The 27,969-nt window shown below is 45.3% G+C and overlaps 1 protein-coding gene across 3 annotated transcripts; it reads left to right on the top strand.

The window, feature by feature from the left end:
- The first annotated feature begins 12,713 nt into the window (after positions 1 to 12,713).
- On the top strand, positions 12,714 to 27,556 carry LOC139321763 (sodium/calcium exchanger 1-like). Of its 3 annotated transcripts, none has more exons than XM_070950633.1 (6): positions 12,714 to 14,458; positions 19,876 to 19,982; positions 20,217 to 20,338; positions 21,453 to 21,552; positions 23,077 to 23,349; positions 27,180 to 27,556. In XM_070950633.1, exons 1-6 carry the CDS (start codon positions 12,714 to 12,716, stop codon positions 27,554 to 27,556), a joined length of 2,724 nt encoding a protein of 907 aa, XP_070806734.1. The 3 variants fall into 3 exon arrangements, with proteins under 3 accessions (XP_070806734.1, XP_070806735.1, XP_070806736.1); XM_070950634.1 differs by having other exon boundaries at positions 12,948 to 14,458; positions 20,136 to 20,338; XM_070950635.1 differs by having other exon boundaries at positions 12,948 to 14,458; positions 19,876 to 20,027; positions 20,247 to 20,338.
- The last annotated feature ends 413 nt before the right edge of the window (positions 27,557 to 27,969 follow it).

The raw sequence follows: 27,969 nt of genomic DNA, 5'->3' as shown, positions 1-27,969 counted from the left end.
GGTTTTCTTGCAGACATTTCACGACCGTACTAGGTAACCTCATCAGTGCTACAAGGAAATGGGATTTGTTCCATTTATATACAAGTGACTTGTCGTATTGGCGCGACAATCAAAGAACTACCAACTCGGACATACGATCGATAGGATAGGATAATATAAGGATAGGATAGGATAGGATAGGATAGGATAGGATAGGATAGGATAGGATAGGATAGAATAAAGAGCAGAACAGAATAGAATAAGAATAGAATAGAACAGAATAGAATAGAATTAGAGCAGAATAGAATAGAATAAGAATAGAATAAGAGCAGAATAGAATAGAATTAAAATAGAATAGAATAGGAAAATAGAATAGAATAAGAGCAGAATAGAATAGAATAAGAGCAGAATAGGATAGTAGAATAGAATAGAATAAGAGCAGAATAGAATAGAATAAGAATAGAATAAGAGCAGAAGAGAAGAGAATAGATAAGAGCAGACGAGAACAGAATAGAATAAGAGCAGAATAGAATAGAATAAGAGCAGAAGAGAAGAGAATAAGAGCAGAATAGAATAGGAATATAGAATAGAATAAGAGCAGAATAGAATAGAATTAAATAGAATAGAATAGGAAAATAGAATAGAATAAGAGCAGAATAGAATAGAATAGAATAAAAGCAGAATAGGAGTAGAATAGAATAGAATAAGAGCAGAATAGAAGAGAATAGAATAAGAGCAGAATAGAATAGAATTAAAATAAAATAGAATAGAATAGGAATATAGAATAGAATAGAATAAGAGCAGAATAGAATAGAATTAAAATCGAATAGAATAGGAATATAGAATAGAATAGAATAAGAGCAGAATAGAATAAGAGCAGAATAGAATAGAATAGAATAGAATAGAATAGAATAGAATAGAATAGAATAGAATAAGGGCAGAATAGAATATAATTAGAATAGGAATAAGAATAAGAATAGAATAGAATAGAATAGAATAAGAGCAGAATAGAATAAAATTAGGATAGAATAGGAATATAGAATAGAATAGAATTAGAGCAGAATAGAATAGAATAGAAAAGAGAAAAGAGAAGAGAAAATAGAATAGAAAATAGAATTGGAAATAGAATAGACTAGAGTAGGGTAGGGTAGAATAGAGTAGAATAGAGAACAAAACAAAATAGAATAAATTCATTTTAGTGGGAAAGTGGAAGACGTTTTTCAGCCGGGGGTGGGGGAAGTTTTGATTGCAAAACCGACTCCATGAGTTCTGTTTCCAGCTCCTCTTTCCAAAGAGATCTAATCCTCCGCTACTTCCTGTTAATAAACCCTCGTCTGCCTCAGTCTGGTCCACTCGTCCTGGGTGCTACTACTGGACATCCCTGCTGCCCCCAGGAACCGGGACGAACGGCCGCTGGTCCAGAGCTGCCAGTGAGCAGGTTTGTGATCCCAACTGCCGATGGTCACCTCCACCTGTTGCTTTGCCACTCCGCCGTTGCCCCGGAACTCAAAGAATTGGGTTCAAATCAGAGGGGGAGTTGTAGATCAGGAGGATAACAACATAGCAGAGTTGGAAGGGATCTCAGAGGTCTTCTAGTCCAACCCCCTGTTCAAGCAGGAGACCCTGTAGCATTCCAGACAAATGGCTGTCCAATAACAAGGTAGGTAGTTATAGCTGGCTTATATGGTCGTAAGTCGAGGACTACCTGCCTCTTAACCTAACAAGCCTAACCTGCTGGAATTCAAGCCTCAGGCATTTCTGCTTCTTTGGTGTCATCTGCAGTGCATCTCAACCTCTCTTGTGCATTTCTGCACCCCAAAACCTCTCTTGTATTTTTTTCCACCCTAAAACCTCTCTCGCATTTTTTCACCCTAAAACCTCTCTTGCATTTCTGCATCCCAGAATGTCCCTTGTATTTCTGCGCCCCAAAACCTCTTGCATTTCTGCACCCCACTTGCATTTTTCACCCTAAAACCTCTCTTGCATTTCTGCACCCCAAAACCTCTCTTGCATTTCTGCACCCCAAAACCTCCTGCATTCCTGCACCCCACTTGCATTTTTCACCCTAAAACCTCTCTTGCATTTTTTTCCCTTGCATTTCAGCACCCCAGAATGTCCTTTGCATTTCTGCACCCCTAAACCTCTCTCGCATTTCTGCTCCCAGGATTCTGTCTTTCACAGTTTAATCCTCATAACTATTTCTACCCCATTATTAAACTCACATTTTGGGGCCAAATTTCCGTTTCTTGCCAACAAAAAGAGAAACCGGGTCCCGCGCGCGGAGGAGAAGTGGCGCGGGATGGGCAGCAGAGGGCGCCAGACGCCGCTTTTTTTGGGGAGGGGGCGAGAAAAGCGAAATAGAGAAAATAGAGAAATATCAGCTTTTTGAGATGGCTTTTTTCCCCCTTTTCTTTTTCATCGCTTTTTGTTTGTGTGTGTGTTATTCCTCTGAGATCCCACAACCTTTGGGGGGGGGTGAGCCTGCAGTGATGGGCTTCTTCCAAGCCCCCCCTTCTCTTACCCAAAAAAAGCCCCTTCCCCAATTCAGCCACAGAAGTGTTTCTTGCTTTAAGCCCCGTTTCCCAAAGGATCAAAAACGTGGAAAGTGGCTTTTTCAGGGCCAGGTTGTTTCTTTGCCCCCCCCCACTCCCCTTCTACATATTGGGGGGGGGAGTCCCAGCTGCCAGGAAAGAGGGGGTGCCCCCCTTCCTTTCTCCCGCGCCCCCCCCTCAATGTCACTGTGCAACTTGGCCTGTTTTTTTCTCCTCTCTCCCTCAATTTTGCAGCTGCAAAACCGGGCAAGAGATGCAATGCGTTGGGGAGGGGGGGGGGCTTGAGATTTGAGAGGGGGGGAGAAGGTTGGGGGGAGAGGGGGGTGCAGCAGCTGAAGGCAAAGTTGGCCCCCCTCCTTCTTCTTCTCCCCTCCTCTCCTCCTCCTTCTTCTTCCTCCCCCCTCTCCTCCTTCTTCCAGCCCCCACATCTTGGCACCGAAAAGGGTGCCGCAACCGGGAGGCGAACCGTTCAAAAGCTTGCGTGAACGGAATGCACAAGGCGCCCCCCCACCGCCCCCCCCGGCGGCGATGCGCCCCCTAGCGGCGGCCGGAGGAGCTTCAAAGGATGAGTTTTGGGGTGAGAGATGGGGGGGCAGAAGGAGAGGCGTGGGGAGGGGGGGTTTCTCCCTTCCGCAGATTAGAGGTCATCTAGTCCAACCCTCTGCCCAAACAGGAGACCCCCCCCCACCTCTCCGCCTCTCTCTCTCTACCTAGGATCGAACTCACCACCTCTGATGATCCCCCCCCCCCGTTTGATGGAAGGAAGGTTGAATAAGGCAAGAGGGGATCAAAAGGAAAAAGTCTGGCTTTTGGGGGAAGGGAAGGGGAGTAGCAGGGAGTTCCGCAGGCCCGTCATTTGCGCACCCAGAGAGATCTTGACTCTTCCTTGAAGAAAGAAGGTAGGCGAAGCCCCCCCCCTATATACCACCCCTTTCTTATGGGGGGGAAAAACCCCTTCCTCTCCATTAAACCGCCCCCATTGGCTTTTGTAGCTCGCCTTTCCTCTTTCAGCGCTCAAGGCGACTTACAAAAGTCGCCCGTTTTTTCTTTCTCTCTCTCTCTCTAATCACAACAACCCCGCGAGGACGGCTTGGGGGCTGAGCGTCCGTTTGCGAGTCCTCCCTCCCTCCCCGCCCGGTTTAGGGGGAAAGCCCTAATTGAAAGCCAAGCCTGCAGCCCCACCAAATTGGGGGGAGTGGGGGGGGGTAAAGAAAGAACTACAAGTCCCATGGGCCCCAACCCTGGGAATCGCAAGGCACCCGCTGGCTTTCTCTCTCCACCCCTGCATTGGCGCGTCGTTCATCGATCCACTTTCATCCGGGTTTGGGGTTTTTTTTGGGGGGGGGGGTCACCCACCAGACTAGACCCTCGCCCATCCAATCTGGGTTAGGGGCGTCGTGGGAACGCGTCTCTCGGGTCGCGCGGATGCGGGAAGCCGGCTGCTTTCTTTTATTCTTCCTTTTTTCTCTCTCTCTTTCTCTTTCTCTCTCTTTCCTCTCTCCCGTTCTTTCCCGGACAGGGGTCTGCTGGGGTGGGGGGGGGCTCAGAAAAGGCTGCTGCAAATTTAGCTCTTCCTCCTTCCACCGGGGTGGGGGTGGGAGGGAAGAGGCTGGGAGGGGCTGATGGATCCAGTGGTACCTGCCTGAAAAGAGAGAGAAGCTTGGAAGCCACCAGATCTTAGTTTATTAGGGGCGGCAGGATTTCCCCCCCCCCTCCTCTCACCCCCTCCCCTCCGCTGTATTGCAGAACCGGTGAACGGTCCCCCCCCTCCCCTTATTATTATTATTTCTTTTTTTTACAAAGATCTCAGGGTGGAGCGGCGAACGAGGCAGCCCAGATAGAGAGAGAGAGAGAGAGAGAGCATCTTCGGAGCCAGAAATCTGCTAGCTGTGCCAGCCGACATTGGCTGTGGTCTCTCTCTCTCTCTCTCTCTTCCCCCCCCCCCAAGCTTCTACGCCCCGCTGCTTGATCTATGGGATCCGTTCTTGCTTTGTAAGCAAAACGGGGGGGGGGAGGAAGAGCAGAGCGAAAGGAGAGCCGGAGGGGGGGGTGAGAAAGAGAGAGAGAGAGAGAGAAGAGATCAGCTCCTTTTATAAAAGCCAAGTCGCGCCAGGCATCTCTAAAGCGAGAATTCATTGCAACGCGCCCCCCCCCCCATCCCTTCGGTCTTTCAAGCTTTGCCTGCCTCTCTCCCCCACCCCAGCTGGGCAGTTGGCACCGGATTCCCCAGGCAGGGGAAAGCAGCCAGAGACGACCCCTCCCCTCCCTTCCTCCCGCTCATCACCACCAGGTAAGTAAATTTGAAAATTTAAAAATAAGAGGTGCGGGGCGGTGGAAGGAAGGAAGGAAGGAAGGAAGGAAGGAAGGAAGGAGAAAAGGCAATGGCAGACAAATTGGGGGGAAAGGTTCCTCACCTTTTCAAAGGTGTCTTCCTTCCTTCCTTCCTTCCTTCCTTCCTTCTCTTTCTCTCTCTCTTTCCCATCCCCCCCCCGGCTTTTCCCAGCGGACCAAGAAAGTTGACGGATGAGCAGTTTGGGGGAGACGGGGGGGGGGTGAAGCCACGCTACAAATTTTTAAAAGAAGGGGTGCAGTGGGTGAGGGGAATGCGACGAAAGAGGTGCCCCACCACCAAATAGGGAGAAAGATTTATTTTTTTTAACGGGAGCGGAGGAAAAAAAAAAAAAAAAACGGGGATGAAACTCTGCATGGATTTCTCCAGTGAGGAGAAAACAGGGGGAAAAAACTATATAGATAAGGAAGAAGGTTATTTTTGGGGGTGGGGGGGAGAGCCAAGAGGAGACCTCCCCCCCCCACTCCGAAGAGAAATTGGCCCAGCCAAGAATAGAGGTATTAGGATGGAGGATTTGATGGAGATGGGAGAGTGGGTATCCTTCTCACTGCCCTCTCCCCCCCCCCCAAAATGTGGGTCACACACTTTTGGGAGCCCTTCCCCCCCCCCCACCCCGGGAAAAAAAAACCCAGAAAGAAGTTTTGAGGAGGGGGGCACTGCAGATTTTTGGACGGGGCTTTCCCATTGGAGGATTCCTTCACCTCCTCCTTCCCCCCCCCTCCCCACTTTCCAGAAATCACTTTCTCACAATCAAAACAACAGCTAGGGTCAAAAGAATTCCCGAGGAATCTTGTTCACCTGCATGAGCCCAACGGTGATGTGACAAGTTATTGTGTATATGTGTGTTTTTGTGCGGGATGCTGGGCTCCTTCTCAAGGGTTAGGGGGACGAGCAACAGGGTTTGAGAAGGAAGGGACAAACCCCCCCACTCCTCTCCCGGGAGAAGGAAGGGGAACCGAGAGAAGGAGGAAGGCACTGCCTGGCACCACACCATGAATTAAACCATTCTCGTTTCCCCTGCCCAGCTGCCTCGGGCCGCACACACTTTGTGAGTAGGGGAGGGAAGGGCCAGTCGAGGTGGAGGGGCACGTGTGTGTGGGGGGGGTCCCAACTGGGGCACCTCCCTGCTCTATGGGCAGCTGAGTTCGGGAGTGCCAGCGCACCACACCAGGTGCCGCAGATCCAGGAGGTGGGACATTTGCAGCATAGCACATGCTGGGTTGGCATGGAGCGACGCAAAGAAGCCCATGCTGGACCCATGTAGCTTCTGGAGGTGGAGTGGGGGGGGGGGCTGGAGTCGTCCATCCGTCCGTCCGTCCCCCACCAAGCAAGCTGGGAGAAAGCCCAGGCAACATGAGTGCGGGCATCTATGTGCGGGCACGTCCTCTGGGCCGAGCGCCCGTGTTTTGAAACTAGGAGTCGCGGGCTTATCCCCGGGCGATCCTTTGGAGGGTTTTGCGAGGATGCCACATGCTCGGGATGTCCTGGCGGCATGCCCAGCCAGGAGCTCCCTTGGCATATGGCAGGGGCTCCTTCGCACAGGTTGGCACCGGATGGGTCTGGTTTGCCAGGTGGGTTGGTCTCGGAGGAGGCCCCAGCGAAGGGAGGATGAACCTAGTAGGAAGGGCTCCGTCTAGTCTCTCGACACAGCCCGCGTGGGCATGGCAGCCTTCGGTGCCGATGCCTCTCCGTCTGCCCGCTTTTCCGCAGCCTCCTTCAAGCTTGGGATGTGCAGCTGGGCATCCCCAAGGCGCAAAAGAGCCCTCTTGAGAGTGTGCAGAGAACGGCTCTTTTTGAAGGAGGGAGGGCCCTTGGCGCAACTGTGTCCATGTGCCTGCACATTTCCATGTGCTTCTAAAACCAGCCACAGATCATTGGCACCAGGCCTGGCGTTTATATGTGTGGGGCGCGGGGTGGATGGGTGACCCTCGGATGCTAATCTCCTGCTTGCAATCCTGCCCCATATCTTCCCACCCTAGAGTTTTAATTTTTTCCCCTTCCCGGCTTCCCGGCACAGTTCCAACTGTCTATGCTCATTCACTGCAGTAGCGCTGATGCTACAAGCACATTTGTCTAAAACCTTTAGTAAAGAGCCTTGGAGTGTCCCCTGCAAAAGGCAGAGAGCAAAATTGGGGGGGCAGTTGAATGGGGTGTCAGTAAGGGAGGGACCAGTCAGCGTCCCCCTAACTTCAGGCCTGGCTTCCCCCCATGCTCCGGGGTGATGGTGGGAGGCCGCCGAGTCAGGAGGAGCATGGAAATTTTGGAACCTTTTGTTGAAAGAGAATGGGGGGAAAAAACTGCATTTAAAATCAAGATTTGCAGATTCAGATTTTCCAAGAGGCTAATTTTAATATCCTGGGAAGTTTTGGCAGGGAGCCAGGGGTGGGATTCAACCAGTTCGCACCGATTCGGGAGAACCAATTGTTAACTTTCTAAGCAGTTCGGAGAACTGGTTGTTGGAAGAAATCTTTTTTTTTTTCCCACTTTACAGGACTAATCCTGTAAGGAAGGCAGGAAGGGAACATTCTGGTGGTATTTCTAGCCTAATCTTTATTGCCCTGTTTACAGAAACTGCCTCTCTGGTTAACCCTTATTACATTGTAACAACTAAGGCGAAGCACCCATCGACATGAGTAACGTTGAGTTGGCCGGTTGTTAAATTATTTGAATCCCACCCACTGTAGGGAGCCCACCTGTTATGGGAGAAAACTGGGTGGGTTTTTTAAGGATGGGGCAGGGTGAAAAAGTCCCTGCAGGAAAACAAAACACAGCGGGACTGGATTGACGGAAAGGGATTATATGGCCGATTGCCCATCCAAGGGGCCGTTTTAGGACAGGAGGGAATCGGGAAGGATTGGAACTTGGCTCTTTTGATACCAAGAGTGAAAAGCATAGGGGGCTTCAGAACTCATAGGATCTTCTTTTGAGAGCCCCCCCCCCGCCCCTGGTGCCTTATCGGTCTTCCACAATGGCTTTAGAAGTCGGGGGGGAGATGTTTTTCCAACCACGTACTACATGGAGGAAGGTGTGAGTATTTTTGGGTGGTGCTTCTTCCCTGGACTACCTCAAAGGGTTGGTGTCAACTAGACAGGTCTGAAAGTACAGGGAGTCCTTGACTTACGACCACCAATTCAGCCCCAAGTTTCGGTGGCCAAGCGAGACAGTTGTTAAGGGAGCTCTGCTCCACAGTACGACCTTTTGAATTTCTCCTGCGAATCCTCCAATTTTTGGAAGGCGAAGACGTCGTCAACATTAAGAATCGCTAAAAGAATCCTTGGCCTGATTTGCAAGATTGGTCGGACGGCTGCCAGAACAATCAAATGGCTTCGGCAGCACTTACTGTATAATGAGAGAGGAAGATGTTCAGTGATGGCGCAGGAATGTTTCTGACGCCGGGGTTATAATGATCCCTGCCAGCCTTGCCTTTCTGTAATCCTATCAGCTGGGGATGATGGGAACTAGAACCTGCGATGGCCCAGGATTGTTAGAATACCAGTCAGAGGCGTAAAGGAACAGGGATAATCAATAAATAGATCACTAGATGCTAGATCAATAAACAATAAATTATAAAGACAATCGATAATTATTATCTAAATAAAACATAGAAGAGAGACCATTAGCTGCTAGATAAAAAAACCAATAGACAATTGATAATTAGATAAGTAAATAACAAATAGAAATTGATAGATACTAGACAAATAAATAACAAATAGACAATCAGTAATTAGATAAAGAAACAGAAAAATCAATAATTAGATAAGTAAACAGTAAATGGAAATTGATAGACAAGTAAATAATAAATAGAAATTGATAACGAGATACTAGATACTGTAAATAAGTAACTAACAAAGAGGCAATTGATCATTAGATAATGACATAATAGAAATTGATAATGAGATAATAAGTAAAAAAATGGAAATTGATAAGTAAATAAATAGAAATTGATAATTAGATCGTAAGTAAATAATAAATTGAAAATGATCATCAGATAATAGAAATTGATAATTGGGTAAGTAAAGAATAAATAGAAATTGATAATGAGATGCTAGATAAATAAATAACAAATAGACAATCGATAATTAGATCATAAATAATAAATAGAAATCGATAATTAGCTGTTAGATAATACATAACTAATAGACAATCGATAATCAGATAAGAGATAATAAATAGCTAATAAAAATAGATCATCGATCAATAAATAATCGCATGGCCTCCGTACATGCCATATGCTCCATGAATAATAAATAAATAGACATAAATACATCAATTCAGAGGCCTGGATTCTAGGAAAAGGGGGGCCAACGCCTCTCCTTCGTTTGTGGGAATGAAGTGGGGTGAAAAACTGGCTGAGAGCGAAACGGATTACTGGATATTCTGAATTAATGATGGGCGGGTGGGGCTGGCCGAGAACATGCTTTTGCACTTCAGTGTCACCATATGTGAGCTGGGAAAGAAGTGCCATAATAGCTTAATTGTTCCGGCCTCCTATTCCTGGCACTCTGAGGTGACGTCAGAAAAGGAGATTTCCATTTAGGTAAAAAATGATAACTGCTGGCTAGGAAATGCGTAAGGCTGGGAAGTAGTAGTTACGGTAGTCATTTAAGATGCTCGTGTTTTACATTTTATTTTGTTTATTTGGATTTGTTTTTACAAATAACTCAAGGCGGCCTCCTTTCCCCCCCAAAAAAAACAACAACAACCCTGTGAGGCGGGTCGGGCTGAGAGAGCAAGTCACCCAACCGACTTTTGTGCCTAAGGCAGGACTAGAACTCTCAGTCCCCTGGTGATTGGCCCAAAGTCGCCCAACCAGCTTTCATGCCTAAGGCGGGACTAGAATTCCCAGTCTCCTGGTGATTGGCCCAGAGTCATCCAGCTGGCTTTCATCCCTAAGGAGGGACTAGAACTCCCAGTCTCCTTGTGATTGGCCCAAAGTCACCCATCTGGCTTTCATGGCTAAGGAGGGATTAGAATTCCCAGTCTCCTGATGACTGGCGCAAAATCACCTATTTCACTTTCATGCCTAAGGCAGGACTAGAACTCCCAGTCTCCTGGTGATTGGCCCAAAGTCACCCAGCTGGCTTTCATCCCTAAGGAGGGACTAGAACTCCCAGTCTCCTTGTGATTGGCCCAAAGTCACCCAGCTGGCTTTCATGGCTAAGGAGGGATTAGAATTCCCAGTCTCCTGATGACTGGCGCAAAATCACCTATTTCACTTTCATGCCTAAGGCAGGACTAGAACTCCCAGTCTCCTGGTGATTGGCCCAGAGTCATCCAGCTGGCTTCCATCCCTAAGGAGGGACTAGAATTCCCAGTCTCCTGATGACTGACGCAAAATCACCTATTTCACTTTCATGCCTAAGGCAGGACTAGAACTCCCAGTCTCCTGGTGATTGGCCCAAAGTCACCCAGTTGGCTTTCATGCCTAAGGAGGGACTAGAACTCACCATCTCCTAGGGATTGGCTCCAAAGTTGCCTAACCAGCTTTCATGCCCAAGGTGGCACTAGAACTCACCATCCCCTGGTGACTGGCCCAGAATCACCCACCCGGCTTTTATGACTAAGGCGGGACTAGAACTCACCATCTCCTGGTTGCAAATTTTTTTAAAAAATTAACAACACGGTGTTGTAAGTCGAGGACCGCCTGCATACGTGTGTCCCACCCCCTGTCCCAAGAACTTTGAAGGAAGTTTCCCTCGTCCAAGGTCACTTCTCCAGGAAGTTCTCACGCGGGTGATTATTCAGCCGGGGTGTAATTATATGACCCAGATCAGGATGCGAAAACACACAGTGATTTTTGTTGGCTGTCAGAAGGGTAGCGGCAGAAAGGCAGAGGTCAGGTCCAGAGAAAACTGACCAGCTTCCAAGTTCTTCTGGACCAGAGCCACGCGAGAAGTGGGCTCTAACTTTTCTGCAGGCCGAAGCTGAAAACTGTGGAAGTTGCTGGTCTCCCGCCAAACGCAGCTGGCAGAAGGCTCCTTGCAGAAAATCAGCCCCTTGGCGTGGAAGGTCTTACTCCCCCCCCCCAAATAGGCCGTGGCTCTCCTGTAGACCACGAGGGGAGTGCTTTCCAAGCAGCCTCGCAGTCCTCGGTCTACAGGTAGTCCTCGACTTCTGACCGCAACGGAAGCTGAAATTTTTGGTGCTAAGTGAGGCACTGATGAGCATGGATGGCGTTGCCTAGCTGGGTCATGAGACGTCTGGAAGGAAAATAAGCGAGCTCAGGGAGCACTGAGGACTCCACATTCCTCGTTCTCCTCCTCCTCCTCCTCCTCTTCCTCCTCCTATATGCACATCCCACTCCATTCTAGCACTGATGACGTACCCTAGTTGGGTCATGAAACATTTGCAGGAAAAAAAACCAAGCTCAGCATCAAGGACCCACATTCTTCCTCTTCCTCCTCCTCCTCCTCCTCATCATCATCATCTCCACGATCCCCATTCCTTTCGAGCACTGATGACATACCCTAGTTGGGTCATGAAACGTTTGCAAGAAAAAAAACCAAGCTCAGCATCAAGGACCCACATTCTTCCTCTTCCTCCTCCTCCTCCCCCTCCTCCTCCTCCTCCTCCTCCTCCTCCTCCTCCTCATCATCATCATCATCATCTCCACAATCCCCATTCCTTTCGAGCACTGATGATGTTCCCTAGTTGGGTCATGAAACGTCTACAGGAAAACCATCCATCTCAGAGAGCACCAAAGACTCACGAAAGCCAATTGGATGACTTTTTGGGCCGACCCCTTTTCTCAGCCCGATCCACCTCACAGGGTTGTTGTAGAGGCAAAGAGGGGGAGGAGGAAGGTACGTGTTGGATAGGTTCCCCCGCCTTGATTTAGTTGTGAAAAATAATTAAAGGCGGGATACAGATTAAATAAATGAACAGTGAACAGAAATCCTGGCTCCGGTTATGAACCTCGGTTGAGAATATAAGTTGCGTAAGGGCTTCCCTCTCCAGAAGTGAGCTGGCTGCGTGCCTTGTCTTGAATCCTCTCTTCTGACTGTTCCCTGGAGCCAAGTCCATTTTAGAAAATGTGTGTTTTGAACAAAAACACCGATGTAAATAAATGCGTTTAAATAGATTTCTGATTCACCCTCCTCTCACAGGGAAGACAAACTTGTGATGGTATCAGCGTTGACATCTCACGGACGAGCCTTCAAATCAAGTAGTCTCCCTTGACCATCATCCTATTGAGAACAGCAGGACTCCGTGTCCAATCATCCCCAGGAGGCATTGGCCTAGAATCCAAAAACTTCTTTTAGAAAGATCTCATCCGTGATGGAAGGGATTCTGGGAGGCCAGAGGGAGAGCTGGAGGTCTTGATGAGGCTAAGTCTGGTTCGCTCGATTTCTACGACATGTTCTCCAGAATGTTGGACTACAACTCCCATGAGTTCTAGTCATTGTAGCCCAATAAAGATTACTTCAGGGCAATCTTTCTCAAGTTCAACAACTTTAAGGCGATGGACTTCAACTCCCAGAATTCCCCAGCCAGTGTGCTTTAAATAAATGGACTTTCAACTCCCAGAATTCCCCAGCTGGCAGGCTTTAAGATGGGTGGACTTCAACTCCCAGAAATCCAGTATGGCTGGCTAGGGAATTCTGGGAGTTGAAGTCCACCAGTCTTAAAGTTGCCAAGGTTGAGAAACGCTGAAGGGATAACATTGGGAGTCATCTTTGGAGTGTTTATGAGTTATTTCTTGGTGGCCCTCAATGTCTCCATCAATGATCTCACCATGCCAAGTCTTCTGAGAAACCCTATTATCAGCTGTGAGTCATGGGTTCTGTAACCATTTTTCTTTCCTCTCTCTCCCCAGAGTCATCTTTCCCATCATGTCTCCACTGAGGAACTCAATCCTGCTCTTGGCTCTGTTCCTCCCGTCGCTGCTGGCCACAGTGGACGATGCCTTGGGTCCACCCAGGATTGGGTCATCTTCTCCAGATGGTGGCAACCGTAGCTCCAAGTGTCAGGAGCACACTGAGTGCCAAGAAGGTGTAATCTTACCTGTGTGGCTCCCTCAGAATCCTTCCGTCGGAGATAAGGTGGCCCGGGCCATCGTTTACTTTGTGGCCCTCATCTACATGTTCCTGGGCATGTCCATCATTGCCGACCGCTTCATGGCCTCCATCGAAGTGATCACCTCGCAGGAAAAGGAGATCACCATTAAGAAACCCAACGGGGAGACCATGACAACAACCATCCGCATCTGGAACGAGACGGTGTCCAACCTAACCTTGATGGCCCTGGGGTCGTCTGCCCCCGAGATACTCCTGTCCATCATCGAGATCGTGGGTCACGGCTTTCAGGCAGGAGACATGGGTCCCAGCACCATCGTGGGCAGCGCCGCTTTTAACATGTTCATCATCATTGCCGTCTGCATTCATGTGGTCCCTCAAGGTGAGATACGGCGCATCAAACACCTGCGGGTTTTCTTCGTCACCGCAGCGTGGAGCATCTTTGCTTACATCTGGTTGTACCTTATCTTGGCCTGGTTCTCTCCCAGTGAGGTAGAACTCTGGGAAGGTCTTCTCACCTTCTTGTTTTTCCCAGTCTGCGTCCTCCAAGCTTGGATAGCTGACCGGAGGCTCCTCTTCTACAAGTACGTCCATAAAAAGTACCGGGCGGATAAGTCGCGAGGTCTCATTATCGAGAGCGAGGGCGATATCGGCTACCCGAAAATGGACATTGAGATGGATAACTCGCTCAAGGAAGGATCGGAAGGTCTGGGGGATACGGGTAAGGATCAAGACGAGGAAGCCCGCAGGGATATGGCTCGAACCTTGCGGGATTTGAAACAGAAGCACCCTGAAAAGGACATGGAACAACTGATCGAAATGGCCAACTATCACGTACTGGTCCAGCAGCAGAAGAGCCGCGCTTTCTACCGCATTCAAGCGACCCGTATGATGATCGGAGCCGGGAACATCCTCAAGAAACACGCGGCCGATCAGGCCCGCAAAGCCATCAGTATCCAAGAAGTCCAGACGGAGGAAGACGAATCGGTGACCAGAGTCGGTTTCGAGCCAGCTCACTATCAGTGCTTCGAGAACTGTGGCTCGGTGGTCCTGACTGTGGCCCGTCGAGGAGGCGATCTGGCCTGCGTCACTGTGCGAGTGGACTTCCGTACGGAGGACGGAACCGCCAACGCTGGCTCCGACTACGAATTTGCAGAGGGTACCTTGCTCTTCAAGCCGGGAGAGACACACAAGGAACTGCGGGTGGGGATCATTGACGATGATATTTTTGAAGAGGACGAGTATTTTTACGTCCATCTCAGCAACGTCAGGGCCGCCTGGGCCGAGCCGGGTCCAGAACCTCCTCCGAAAGCTTGTCTCGCGCCCTCCAAGATGGCCACTGTGACGATCTTCGATGACGACCACGCTGGTATCTTTACCTTTGAGGGACCCTCGAAGCGAGTGAGCGAAAGCGTAGGCGTGGTACACATCAAAGTGTTGAGGACTTCGGGAGCCCGTGGGCGAGTGGCCATCCCTTATCACACCATCGAGGGCACGGCTAAAGCCGGCGAGGATTATGAGGAAGTGGCTGGCAAGGTGGAATTTCAGAACGACGAGACGGTGTAAGATAACAAGGCATGGGGACCCCAATGGGAATGGCGGGAAGGACAACGAATGTGCGGGAGGAGGGAAAATGGGTTATGGATATTATAGGTCAGTGATGGTGAACATTTCTCTATTATATACAAACAGATTTGACTAGGTATCATTCATATTGATCCAATTCAAGCTAACATTGTTAATTATCGCATTTATCAAATTGATATAATCCTCATTATATTATTTAAAAATACGCAAAAGGAAAATCCCTTTTCCTCTTTTGCGCTTATCTTCTTATCTATTTTTTAATATATTAATCCAATTCACAATAATAGTATTAGTAACCCCTATATCACATTTATCCAAATTTAAGCAATCCTCATGATATTGTTCAAACGTAACATTGAACAAAAATTGCCTGACTCCTCAACTGGATTATCATTTATTTATGTATTTAATTTATTTGTTCCTATTTCTATACCGCCCTTCTCCAAATAGGACTCAGGGCGGTCATATCGATCCAGTTCTCGTTAGCGCTGTTAACGATCTCTATCACATTAATCAAATAGGAATCCTCATTATATTATTTAAACATAAAAGAAGCGTCTGAATTTTGATCTGGCCGCAACAGTCGTTAAGTGTGAAAAACGGTCCTGAGTCACTTTCAGTCGTTGTAACTTGGAATGGTCACTAAATGAGCTGCTGTTAGTCGACGACTATTCACAGAGCCTGAAAAAGGAAGGAATGATATGCGCCGGCATACAGCATCTCACAATAAGGAGCATGGCCTTTTTGGTGGTGGCACCATAATTTAGTCCAATGGCTTTTCTTCATTGCAAAGATTTCTAAAATGCTGGACAGTCCCTTTCCAGCCGACGTAAAAAGGCAGGCCGGAAATTACAAAAACCATCATCCAGTTCCCAAATAACTCTTAGGTTTTCTTTTCTTCCTCTCCGGTTCCCTCAAGGTCTTAACTCTCAGATACGTGCCCACTTCCCGTGCTTCAAATTATTTTTATTTCCACTCCGACTATTATGTGGTTCGATATTAAAAATTTTCCAGCTTTTAGGTAACACCGTTTGTCAGATTTAACTGTTTTTAATTTGTTTTAATGGTTTTTTACGGGCAGGAAGGAGTCAGCTACTACGTGGAATTAAGCGGTGGTAGATGATAAATGTTTATAATAATCAAGAAAAGATATAAGCCATTGTAAAAGGGGAGCCGTGGATCTGTTATTTTTTTACTACATTTAGGTACAAAATGTTCAGTTTTGTTTTTTTTTAAACTGAATATAGTACAAACTCCAAAAACTTTTGTGTGCATTTAAACAAAGCTATTTTCCAGTTTTAATTCCTTTTTTCAAGAAGGGGGAAAAAGCATCATAAAAAATAAATAAATTGGTAAATCGGCAGGTTTATATTCATGTAACGACTTTGAGCCCCGTCATTCTTCCTGGCTCAGCCTACTCTTCAGGGCTGTTGTGGAAAAAATGTAGAGGAGAAAAATGAAGATTAAAAAAAAAAAAAGACATGGGAAAGAAATATACTTCGTGCTTACTGACAAAAGTCCTCGGCTTACGGCCACAACGGGGGCCAGAATTTCCATGGCTAGGCAAGGAGACGGTTGAGTCAGAAAACCAATTTTACAAACATTTCTTTTTTTTTGCCAGGGTTCTTAAGCGAATCACTGCAGATTTAAAGTGCTGGGCAGGTTTTTTGGGAGACTGCCTTAAAACATGGTTCATCGAGATGTTGTTCAATTTTATTTTATGGCTATTTCTGACGATCGCTTCTGTAGTGCTGAGTTGTCCTGACGCTTTGTGGCTTACAGGATCATTAAAAACAGCCATAAAGTCAACAAACATCATGCATAATCAAATAATATTTAAAAAGAACAGTATAGGTAGTCCTCAGTTTACAATGTACCTGATGCAAGAATCAGATAGGTAGGTAGGTAGGTAGGTAGGTGGGTGGGTGGGTGGGTGGGTGGGTGGGTGGGTAGGTAGGTAGGTAGACAGACAGACAGACAGACAGACAGACAGACAGACAGACAGACAGACAGAAGACACACAGACAAGAGATAGATAGATAGATAGATAGACAGACAGAAGATAGATAGACACAGACAGACAGTAGATAGATAGACAGACAGAAGATAGATACAGACAGACAGACAGAAGATAGACAGACAGACACAATAGATAGATAGATAGATACAGACAGACAGAAGATAGACAGACAGAAGATAGACAGACAGACAGAAGATAGAGAGACCCAAAAGACAGACAGACAGACGATAGACAGACAGACAGACAGAAGATAGATAGATAGACACAGACAGAAGATAGATAGATAAATAAATAGATAAACAGACAGATAGAAGATAGATAGATAGATATAGATATAGAAGATAGATAGATAGATAATAGATTAGATAGTTAATAGATGATAGACAGATGGCTAGATAGATGGTAGGTAGGTAGGTAGGTAGGAAGGAAGGAAGGAAGGAAGGAAGGAAGGAAGGAAGGAAGGAAGGAAGGAAGGAAGGAAATGGACAGATACACCCTGATGGATGGATGGATGGATGGATGGATGGATGGATGGAGAGAGAGAGAGGGAAGAGAGAAGAGAGAGATGACAGATAGAATGTTAGAATGAGTTAGATTGAAAGATAAAATGAGATAAATGGAATGGAATTGATAAGAGACAGACAGACAAAATGAGATAGAAAGAATGAGATAGATTAATAGACAGAATGAACTAGATGGAATGTGATAGTTTGATAGAGACATGAGAGAGAGATAGAATGAAAAAAAATGATAGAATAGAATTAGATTGATGGGTAGAATAAGATAGATAAAGATAGATAGATAGATAGATAGATAGATAGATAGATAGATAGAGATAGAGATAGATAGATAGATAAATAGAGATAGATAGATAGATAGATAGATAGATAGATAGATAGATAGATAGATAGACCTCCTTATTAAAATCATGTTTAGTGTTGACACTATGGCCTGTTCTTAAAAATATGCAAGCGGGACCCAAGAGTTAGTCCAATTCGTGGCACTTTCCCCAGTGATCAGGGGTACTATAGTTTCATGCTAAAAAAAAACCCCACATCCATTTGTAACAAAAACAGCAGAGAAGCCACAGTTTCGAGAGACGACTCTCCGTTCTCAAACCCGTTTCCCACCCGGGCTCCCTTCAACCGAGCTGCCTTCACCACCCGCCCCTCCAAGCCTCTGACATAAGGCATTCATTTCTGGAAAACGTTCCATCTTCCCTCTGCCAAGCATCGCTTCGCTTAGCCTCCCAACTTGACGGAGATTGACCTAATTGGCGAGAGCAGCGAGGAGTGTGGTGGAGGGGGGGGGCCACACTGGGTCAACCGGAGGGTGTGAAAACACGAGGAGAGGGGGAGACACGCAAGGCAGGCCCAGAGTGAAAAGGAGACGGTGTGAAATACGGCCGTCCTGGCACATGGGAAGGGTGCCATGAAGAGCCAGAGGAAGGTGCCAGACGTGATTGAGGAGGCGCAGAAAGTTTAAAACTAGCGACAGGACGAGAAATGCAGCCCCGTCCATCAAAAATAAGCCCTTTCCCCCCCTCCTTTAACCTACTTTGGGTTTGTTTTGGCAGACCCGAATGAAATCTACAAGAATCTTCTGTATCTTTTGATGTCCTTTGGGAGAAAAATCATAAAGAGGAGGAATGGATAGATAGATAGATAGATAGATAGATAGATAGATAGATAGATAGATAGATAGATAGATCCATCTATAGATATAGATATAGATAGTAGATGATAGAAATGATAGATGATAGATGATAGAAATCATAGATGATAGATAGATGATAGAAATGATATAGATGATAGAAATGATAGATGATAGATAGAGATAGTAGATGATAGAAATGATATAGATAGATGATAGAAATGATAGATGATAGATAGATAGAAATGATATAGATAGATGATAGAAATGATAGATGATAGATAGTAGATGATAGAAATGATATAGATGATAGAAATGATAGATGATAGATAGATGATAGATGATAGAAATGATATAGATGATAGAAATGATAGATGATAGATAGATCTATAGATATATAGATAGATGATAGAAATGATAGATGATAGATAGATATAGATAGTAGATGATAGAAATGATATAGATAGTAGATAGAAATGATAGATAGATAGTAGATGATAGATGATAGAAGTGATATAGATAGTAGATGATAGAAATGATAGATAGAAATAGATAGATGATAGAAATAATAGATAGTAGATGATAGAAACGATAGATAGAAATCGATAGTAGATGATAGAAATGATAGATGATAGATATAGATAGATGATAGAAATGATAGATGATAGATAGATAGTAGATGATAGATGATAGAAATTATATAGATAGTAGATGATAGAAATGATAGATAGAAATAGATAATGATAGAAATGATAGATGATAGATCAATAGGTAGATATAGATAGTACATGATAGATGATAGAAATGATAGATAGAGATAGATAGATAGAAATAGAGATAGAGATACATAAAGTAATAATAATAATAATATGGCTCAGGAGCTAAGATGCTGAGCTTGTCAATCAAAAGTTTGGCAGTTCAGCGGTTTGAATCCCTAGCGCCGTGTATAACGGGTGAGCTCCCGTGATTTGTCTCAGCTTCTGCCAACCTAGCAGTTCGAAAGCATGTCAAAAAAAAAAAATGCAAGTAGAAAAATAGGGACCACCTTTGGTGGGAAGGTAACAGCGTTCCGTGCGCCTTTGGCGTTGAGTCATGTTGGCCATATGACCACAAAGACAGCTTCGGACAGCGCTGGCTCTTCGGCTTTGGAACAGGGATGAGCACTGCCCCCTAGAGTCGGGAACGGCTAGCACATATGTGCGAGGGGAACCTTTACCTTTTACCTATAATAATAATAATAACAACAACAAAAACAACAGCCTTTATTGTCATTGTACATCATGTATACAACGAAATTGGTTATAAACTGATTTTAGAACTGATTTTCCAGAAGTTTTGGCAGTCCAGAGGGGTTGAGCAGAGCCGATGTCACCGGGAGTCCTGGCTATAAATTCCCTGCATATCTTAATCCTCTTAGGCTATCCATATATATGTTTTTTCTCCTTGCTCATCCGAAAGGAGCCCAGGGACAAATGTCTACCTTGTCATTTCTTCGAAGTGTGGCCATCAAATGGCTGCCGAGAGATGGTCACCTCTGGAAACTGGAGTAAAACTTCTATATTTTCCAGCTGGAAAATATAGAAGCCGACTATTATTATTATTTTTTAAAAAAAAAGAAAGTTGGAAACATTTTGGGGCAGAGGTGTTAAGAGTTTAGCCTGCCTACCTCTGTCAATGTTGGAGTTTGAGTTTGAACTGGTTTCTTTCTCCCTCTCTTAGAAGATACATCGAGATAAAAATTATCGACGATGAGGAGTATGAAAAAAATAAGAATTTCTATCTGGAGTTGGGACCCCCGGTTATTTTGGACATCGGACTCCGGCACGGTAAGGATGGGAAGATGAAAAAGGAAGAAATTCCCCCCCCATCCAGTTTTCACTTAAATCCGGAGAAGCTAGTAGAGAGTCTCTTTGAATCCTTTTTCTCCATCCGTTGTGTAGCTGAGGGCTACGTGGCCTCTTATCTAACCATTCCCTAAGCAGCTTCTTTTTCCTCCGTTGCTCGAGGTCTATCTCCTAGGTCCGTTACACCACCAATCTCTTTTTCCCATGCTATCCTAGGTGACACTAACGAGAATCAATTGCCCGCAGGAGAGCAGGAGAAAATTGCCAAAATGGGATACCCCAGTTTGGGAGAAAATGCCAAACTTGAAGTTATCATTGAGGAATCTTACGAGTTCAAGGTAATAACCATCTCTCTCTGTCTCTGTCTCACTCTCTCTGTCTCTCCCTCTCTTTGTCTCTGTCTCTCTTTGTCTCTGTCTCTGTCTCTCTTTGTCTCTGTCTCTCCCTCTCTTTGTCTCCGTCTAGCTTTGTCTCTGTCTCTGTCTCTGTCTCTCTTTGTCTCTGTCTCTCTCTGTCTCTGTCTCTATCTCTCTCTTTGTCTCTCTCTCTCTCTCTGTGTGTCTCTCTCTGTCTCTTTTTGTCTCTGTCTCTTTTTGTCTCTGTCTCTGTCTCTCTGTCTCTCTCTCTCTTTGTCTCTGTCTCTGTCTCTCATCCAAATTTGTACAAGTCTTCTTCAGACCCGTCAATCCCAGTTCTCTTCTCATCAAATGCACTCAGCTTACAACTGTTCATTTAGTGACCATTTGAAGTTACAACGGCACTGGAAAAAGGACTGTTTTTCACCCTTATGACCGTTGCAAGCGTCCCTGTGGTTACATGATCAGAATTCAGACGCTTGGCAACTGACTCATGTTTATGACGGGGTCATGTGATCCCCTTTTGCGACCTTCTGACAAAGCAAAGTCCATGGGGAAGCCAAATTCACTTAACAACCATGTTACTAACTTATCCACAGCAGTGATTCACTTAACCAATGTAAGAAAAGTCATCAAATGGAACAAAACTCACTTAACAAATTTCTCACTTAGCGACAGAAATGTCCGGCTCAATTGTGGGCGTAAATCGAGGACTTCCTGTATTGTAGTCTTAAGCACATTATTCTTTGTAATAAATTCCCGCTTCTGATCAGGAGAAGTAATGGAAACGCAAGCAGATAGGATAACAAACTGCAGTGATTCACTGTACAACTGTGGCAGGAGAGGTCGTAAAATGAGACAAAATCCCACTTAACAACTGTCTCGCTTAGCGGCAGAAATTTTGGGCTCAATTGTGGCCGTAAACCACAATTGTTTGAAAAAATAATTATCTTTTATTCCATGCCATGCGGTGCTCAGTTAGCTTTGATCAGAGGCAACATTGAAAGCTAAACAATTGCTAAGGGAGGGGGGAGCCCCCAAGACCCCACCGCCACCACATCCCGTTTCACCTCTCCCCAACCTCTTCTTCCTCCAGAGCACTGTGGACAAATTGATCAAGAAAACCAACTTGGCGCTCGTGGTGGGAAGCAGCAGTTGGCGAGAGCAGTTCGTAAGCGCCGTCACCGTCAGTGCCGGTAAGAAGAATTGAATGGAATTGAACGGAATATTTTCAATTTGGCCAAGTGCGATTCGACACACAAGGAATTTTTCTCCGGTGCAGAAGCCCTTCGTGTGCATGCAAAGCATCAGAGAGAACACTAGTATTGCTACTCCTACCCTGTTTCCCCCAAAATAAGACCCAACTGGAAAATAAGCCCTAGCGTGATTTTTTTCAGGATGCTCATAATAGAAGCCCTACCCCCAAAATAAACCCCAGTTAAGAGGGACATATTTAGTAATGTAAAGGTAAAGCTTCCCCTCGCACATATGTGCTAGTCGTTCCCGACTCTAGGGGGCGGTGCTCATCTCCGTTTCAAAGCCGAAGAGCCAGCGCTGTCCGAAGACGTCTCCGTGGTCATGTGGCCGGCATGACTCAACGCCAAAGGCGCACGGAAAACGCTGTTAACCTTCCCACCAAAGGTGGTCCCTGTTGTTCTATTTGCATTTTTTTTTACCTGCTTTCGAACTGCTAGGTTGGCAGAAGCTGGGACAAGTCACGGGAGCTCACCCTGTTACGCGGCACCAGGGATTCGAACCGCTGAACTGCCAACCTTTCGATCGACGAGCTCAGCGTCTTAGCTGCTGAGCCACCGCTTCCCTATTTAGTAATGTATTTCCCCACCCCACCCAAAAAAATAAGACATCCCCTGAAAATAAGCCCTATTGCGTCTTTTGGAGCAAAAAATTAATGTAAGGCTCGGTCTTATTTTCAGGGAAACACGGTATTATTAATAATCGTTCATTCGTTGATAGTATCAGGTGATGCACGAACGGAAGAGAAAGAGCTAGAAAAAATATAAAATGAAATATCACGATTTGCAAATCCAAGTTGCGCGACTGTGGAGGAAGAAAGCAACGATTATAACAATAGTAATGGGAGCCCTTGGAGCGATTACCCAAAAGGCTGCTTAGATATGTGGAAATTTGGACCTGAATATTCTGTAGTAATAGTAATAATAATAATAATACCAATAGAAGGGGAAAGTATAGAAGGACAATTAATAATAATTAATACTACAGCCACACTATATGGGTTAACATTAATTGCTCTTTGAGCAATAAATAACTTTCCATCAAGCATTTTGGCAGCAACGTCTGGAATTCAATCAGACCGCGATGACATTGATTGACGTAGCCGTCCAGCGTCCAACTCAACCCCAGCAAAGCACAGGGAAGAGGGAATTCCTGCCGTTTGAGGACAATAATGTGTTTGTAATAAATTGATTAAATTAGATTAGATTAAGAGAGTTGGAAGGGACCTTGTAGGTCATCTAGTCCAACCCCCTGTCCAAGCAGAAGATCTTACACCATTTCTGACAAATGAGAAGTCCAGTCTCATCTTGACCGGAGGCTTTTAAAAAGAGACCGGATGGCCATTGATCAGAAATAGTATAGATCTCGCGCAAGGGTTGGGCTAGATGACCTCAAAGGTCCCTTCTACCTCTTGTTCCTGTTACCGAGAGAGGGTGAATCCGTGTTTTTATGACCCCCCCGGGCAGGTGACGATGAAGACGACGATTCGGGCGAGGACCGTCTCCCTTCCTGCTTCGACTACATCATGCATTTCCTCACCGTCTTCTGGAAAGTTCTCTTCGCGTTCGTGCCGCCCACCGAGTATTGGTGCGGCTGGGCTTGCTTCCTGGTCTCGATCTGCCTCATCGGGGTCCTCACCGCCCTCACGGGGGACCTGGCCTCTCACTTCGGCTGCACCATCGGACTCAAGGACTCGGTCACGGCGGTGGTGTTCGTGGCGCTGGGTACCTCCGTGCCCGGTTAGTGACGGGTGGGAGAGGGACTTACACACCCACACCCACACCCACACCCACATAGGTCCAGACCACACATAGGTCCAGACGCAGAGTGAGTCGTGGGGACGGGTGGTGTCAGATATGCTACATTCTACTGTGAGGGATAGGATAGGATAGAGAAATTAGAATAGGATGGAATGGAATAGGAATAGGGAATTAGAATAGAAATAGAATAGAAAATATGGAATAGAATGAAATAGAATAGAATAGGAGTAGGAATAGGGAATTTGAATAGAAATAGAAAATATGGAATGGAATGGAATGGAATGTAGAATCGAATCGAATCGAATCGAAAATAGAATAGAATAGAAATAGAATAGAATAGAATAGAATAGAATAGAATAGAATAGAATAGAATAGAATAGAATAGAATAGAATAGAATAAAGAAATTAGAATAGGATGGAATGAAATGGAGTAGGAATAGGGAATTAGAGTAGGAATAGAAATAGAAATAAGAGAAAGAGAAATAATAGAAATAGAAATAGAATGGAAAATATGGAATGGAATGATATAGAATAGAATAGAATAGAATAGAATAGAATAGAATAGAATAGAATAGAATAGAATAGAATAGAATAGAATAGAGAAATTAGAATAGGATGGAATGAAATGGAGTAGGAATAGGGAATTAGAGTAGGAATAGAAATAGAAATAAGAGAAAGAGAAATAATAGAAATAGAAATAGAATGGAAAATATGGAATGATATAGAATAGAATAGAATAGAATAGAATAGAATAGAATAGAATAGAATAGAATAGAATAGAATAAAGAAATTAGAATAGGAATGAATGAAATGGAGTAGGAATAGGGAATTAGAGTAGGAGTAGGAATAGAAATAAGAGAAAGAGAAATAATAGAAATAGAAATAGAATGGAAAATATGGATGGAATGATACAGAATAGAATAGAATAGAATAGAATAGAATAGAATAGAATAGAATAGAATAGAATAGAATAGAATAGAATAGAAAATAAAGAAATTAGAATAGGAATGAATGAAATGGAGTAGGAATAGGGAATTAGAGTAGGAATAGAAATAGAAATAAGAGAAAGAGAAATAATAGAAATAGAAATAGAATGGAAAATATGGAATGGAATGATATAGAATAGAATAGAATAGAATAGAATAGAATAGAATAGAATAGAATAGAATAGAATAGGATAGGATAGAATAGGATAGAATAGGATAGAATAGGATAGAATGGAATAGGAATAGGGAATTTGAATAGAAATAGAAATAGAAAAGATGGAATGGAATGGAATGGAATGGAATAGAATGTAGAATAGAAATAATAGAAATAGAAATAGAATAGAAAATATGGAATGGAATGGAATGGAATAGAATATTCTGCTAATGATTCCTTTAAGACAAAAAAGGACCTTATAAAAATCAGCTGTGACTCATTTAACCAGGGCCTTGCTTAGAAATGAAAATCCTGCTGCCAATTTTAATTGTTCCTAAATTGGGCTGTGGGGATGCTGCAGAATGTTTAGAATAGAATAGAGCTGGAAGGGAGGGAGGGACCCTTGGAGGTCTTCTAGTCCAGCCCACTACTCAAGCAGGGGAGAACCTGCACCGTTTCAGACAAGTGGCTGCCTAGTCTCTTCTTGAAAAGAGATGGGGAGCCCACCATTTCTGGAGGCAACAAGAGCAACCCCCTTTGCACCTTTAAAACAAAACAAAAAACAGAATTTGCACCAGAGGCTTAGCTGTTGGACCGCTCCGTTTTGCAGATGTTCTCTTGCAATTATCTGGTGTCCCCGGATACACCACCGCCCCTCCCACCCCCAACCCTTGCACACCAATGCTTTGACAGGCCCCTCCGGAGCCAATCCTAAATTTGCTTTTTTGCTATTTTAAGGAGCCTTGACTCACTAAAAAAAGGGGGCCCTGCCAGCAATCAGGGACTCGTGGCTGAGAGAGCCGAAAAAGTCAATTTGGGAAACACGCAGCTGACACAACACGACGGTGGAAGCAGCCGGGTGGATTTTAAAGCAGGCGTGCGCAAAACGCCTTTCGCTTAACCCGACAAACAGCAGTTAAAAACAAACAAAAAAAGCCTCTATCTTTTTTTAGGCTCGTAGCGATAACATTGTCTCTCCAAATCGTGGAACGGTTGACGTGCAAATGTTCACTTGCTCGCTTGTGAGTCCTTTTTCCCCCCCCCCCCCCAATCTCTCATTTCTGATCGGTGGTTTGGAACGTAGCGCTCTGTTATTAGTGCAAACCCACTCGTTTGCCGAGAAACGTGAATTTGGGAGTTAAATCCCCTCCCCTTTTTTTTTTCTCCAGAAATTGCTGGTCGGAAGGCTTGCGTGGCTTTGCACGGCGGCAAGTCATGTTTTTTAAAAAATTTGTTATTAACATAAAGTAAGTTGTCCTCCACTTACGACAGTTCGTTTAGGGACTGTTCCCAACTTACGAAAGGTGACCGGGAGCTTTGCAGCGTCCCCATCATGCGATCAAAATTTGGACGCTTGGCAACTGGTTTGTATTGATGGTCTTTGCAGGGCCCCAGGGGGCAGGGGGGGTGTATTGATTTTCCTTTTGCGACCTTCCGACAAGCAAAGTCAAGGGGAAAGCTGGATTCGCTTAACAACCGGGTTACTAATTTAAGAACTGCAGGGATTCATTTAACAACGGTGGCAGGAATGGTCGAAAAAATGGGGCAAAACCTCACTTAACAACAGAAATTTTGGGCTTAGTTGTGGTTGTAAGTTGTGGACTATCTCTTTCCTTCCTTCATTTATCCCTCTATTCATTCATTCATTTTGCAGCTGCTCTGCAAAACAGGCACGCTTGGGAATGGCTGTTTGTCCAGTTGCAAAATCTCGGTTTGGGGTGAGGAAGGCAGGTTTGGGTTGATAGCAGAGTTAAAATCCTTGGTTCACTGGGACTGTTAAATGCGAGTTACAGGTGTTTCAATCAACGTTTTTCAAACTTAGCAACTTTTAAGACTTCAATTCCCAGAATTCCCCAGCCAGCACGCTGTGCATAAACGTCCACAGGTCTTAAAATGGTCAAGTTTAAGAAATACTGGTTTAATCATGGCCAGGAATGAGGGGCTTTCAAGAGAGGCCAATTAAATCACTGATATTGCCTATAGTGCCTGGTATAATTAGGACCCAAAGTCTGGAGAATTTGCTTAATTGACCTGTTAATCAAAATCAGGACGAGAATACGGTGCCCTTGATGACTTCAAATAAATTGAAGTTTATTTAGGAGGATTAAAATCCCTAGAAATAAATTGAACTTTATTTAGGAGGATTAAAATCCCTAGAAATAAATTGAACTTTATTTAGGAGGATTAAAATCCCTAGAAATAAATTGAAGTTTATTTAAGGAGGATTAAAATCCCTAGAAATAAATTGAAGTTTATTCCTAAGAAAAGGCGATAAATCAGATTGGCTGGGGAATTCTGGAAGTTGAAGCCTACCCCATCTTAAAGTTGCCGAGTTTGGAACAAAATACTTCAGTTCTTTAGAAGTCTTCCTATCTGGCAACCTGGCACACAGATGCCCGAAAGACGTTTTACTATCTCATTTTTCCTCCCATCAATTGATTTGTAAAGAAAAAAACGACCCGCTAGCTTTTCCTTTAGAAATTAGGAAATCCAGAAAAATTAAGAAATGGCCGTAAGACGAGAGGATAGGAAGCCTCAAGAGAGACGCGAAGCAGCTTCGCGGTCCCCCTTCCAGAAAAGGGGTTGCCATCTTTGCCCCTCCAATGCCAGGCGAGGCCCACAAACCCACATTGGTGGCTTGACTCCGTCCTCTCTGTCTCTTTTTCTAGATACCTTCGCCAGCAAGGTGGCCGCCATCCAAGACCAGTACGCCGACGCTTCCATCGGCAACGTGACGGGCAGCAACGCGGTTAACGTCTTCCTCGGCATCGGTGTGGCCTGGACCATCGCCGCCAGCTACTGGGCAAGCCAGGGAAAACCTTTCGAGGTGCAGCCGGGCTCCCTGGCCTTCTCCGTCACCCTTTTCACCATCTTTGCCTTCATCAGCATCGCGGTGCTGTTGTACCGGCGCCGGCCTCCGGTGGGGGGTGAGCTGGGCGGTCCCCGAACCCCGAAACTTCTGTCCACCTTGCTTTTCGTCAGCCTCTGGCTGGTCTACATCCTCTTAGCAGCTTTAGAAGCCTATTGCCATATCGAAGGCTTCTGAAGCAGCGGGTTCGAATCCAGGACTTTGGGAATCCGGAAAGGACCTCACACCACTCGGAGGGACCCACCTCCCTGTGTAAACGTGCAGGATCCCTCCCCCCCCCTTTTTTTTAAATTTCCCTCTCTCCACCGCCCGTCTTGCCACTTCGGCGTCCGATTTGGGGCGTGCTTAGGTCTTCCGTGTCAGCAGGGACCAGGTGGGGCTGCCATCTTGGCTTTGGAGCAGCTCAAGTCACGAGTTCGAGACGGTGTCTCGGGGAAGACTTATTAAGGGGAAGGAGAAATTTTTTGGGGGGGAAAAGCTGTCGTTGTCCGTGGCTGCTGCGTCTGAATGAGGGGTGGAAGGGATGGATTCACACCTGTCCAATTTCTCTTGTTCTCCTGCATTAATTGGAGACTTTGGAACCATTGGCC

This window comes from Pituophis catenifer, unplaced genomic scaffold, assembly GCF_029215685.1.
Source record: "Pituophis catenifer annectens isolate HBS135680 unplaced genomic scaffold, rPitCat1.0.hap2 SCAF_10, whole genome shotgun sequence".
Taxonomy (NCBI): domain Eukaryota; kingdom Metazoa; phylum Chordata; class Lepidosauria; order Squamata; family Colubridae; genus Pituophis; species Pituophis catenifer.
Note: the sequence above shows the minus strand (reverse complement) of the source record. Positions and strands in the feature narration are given on the sequence as shown.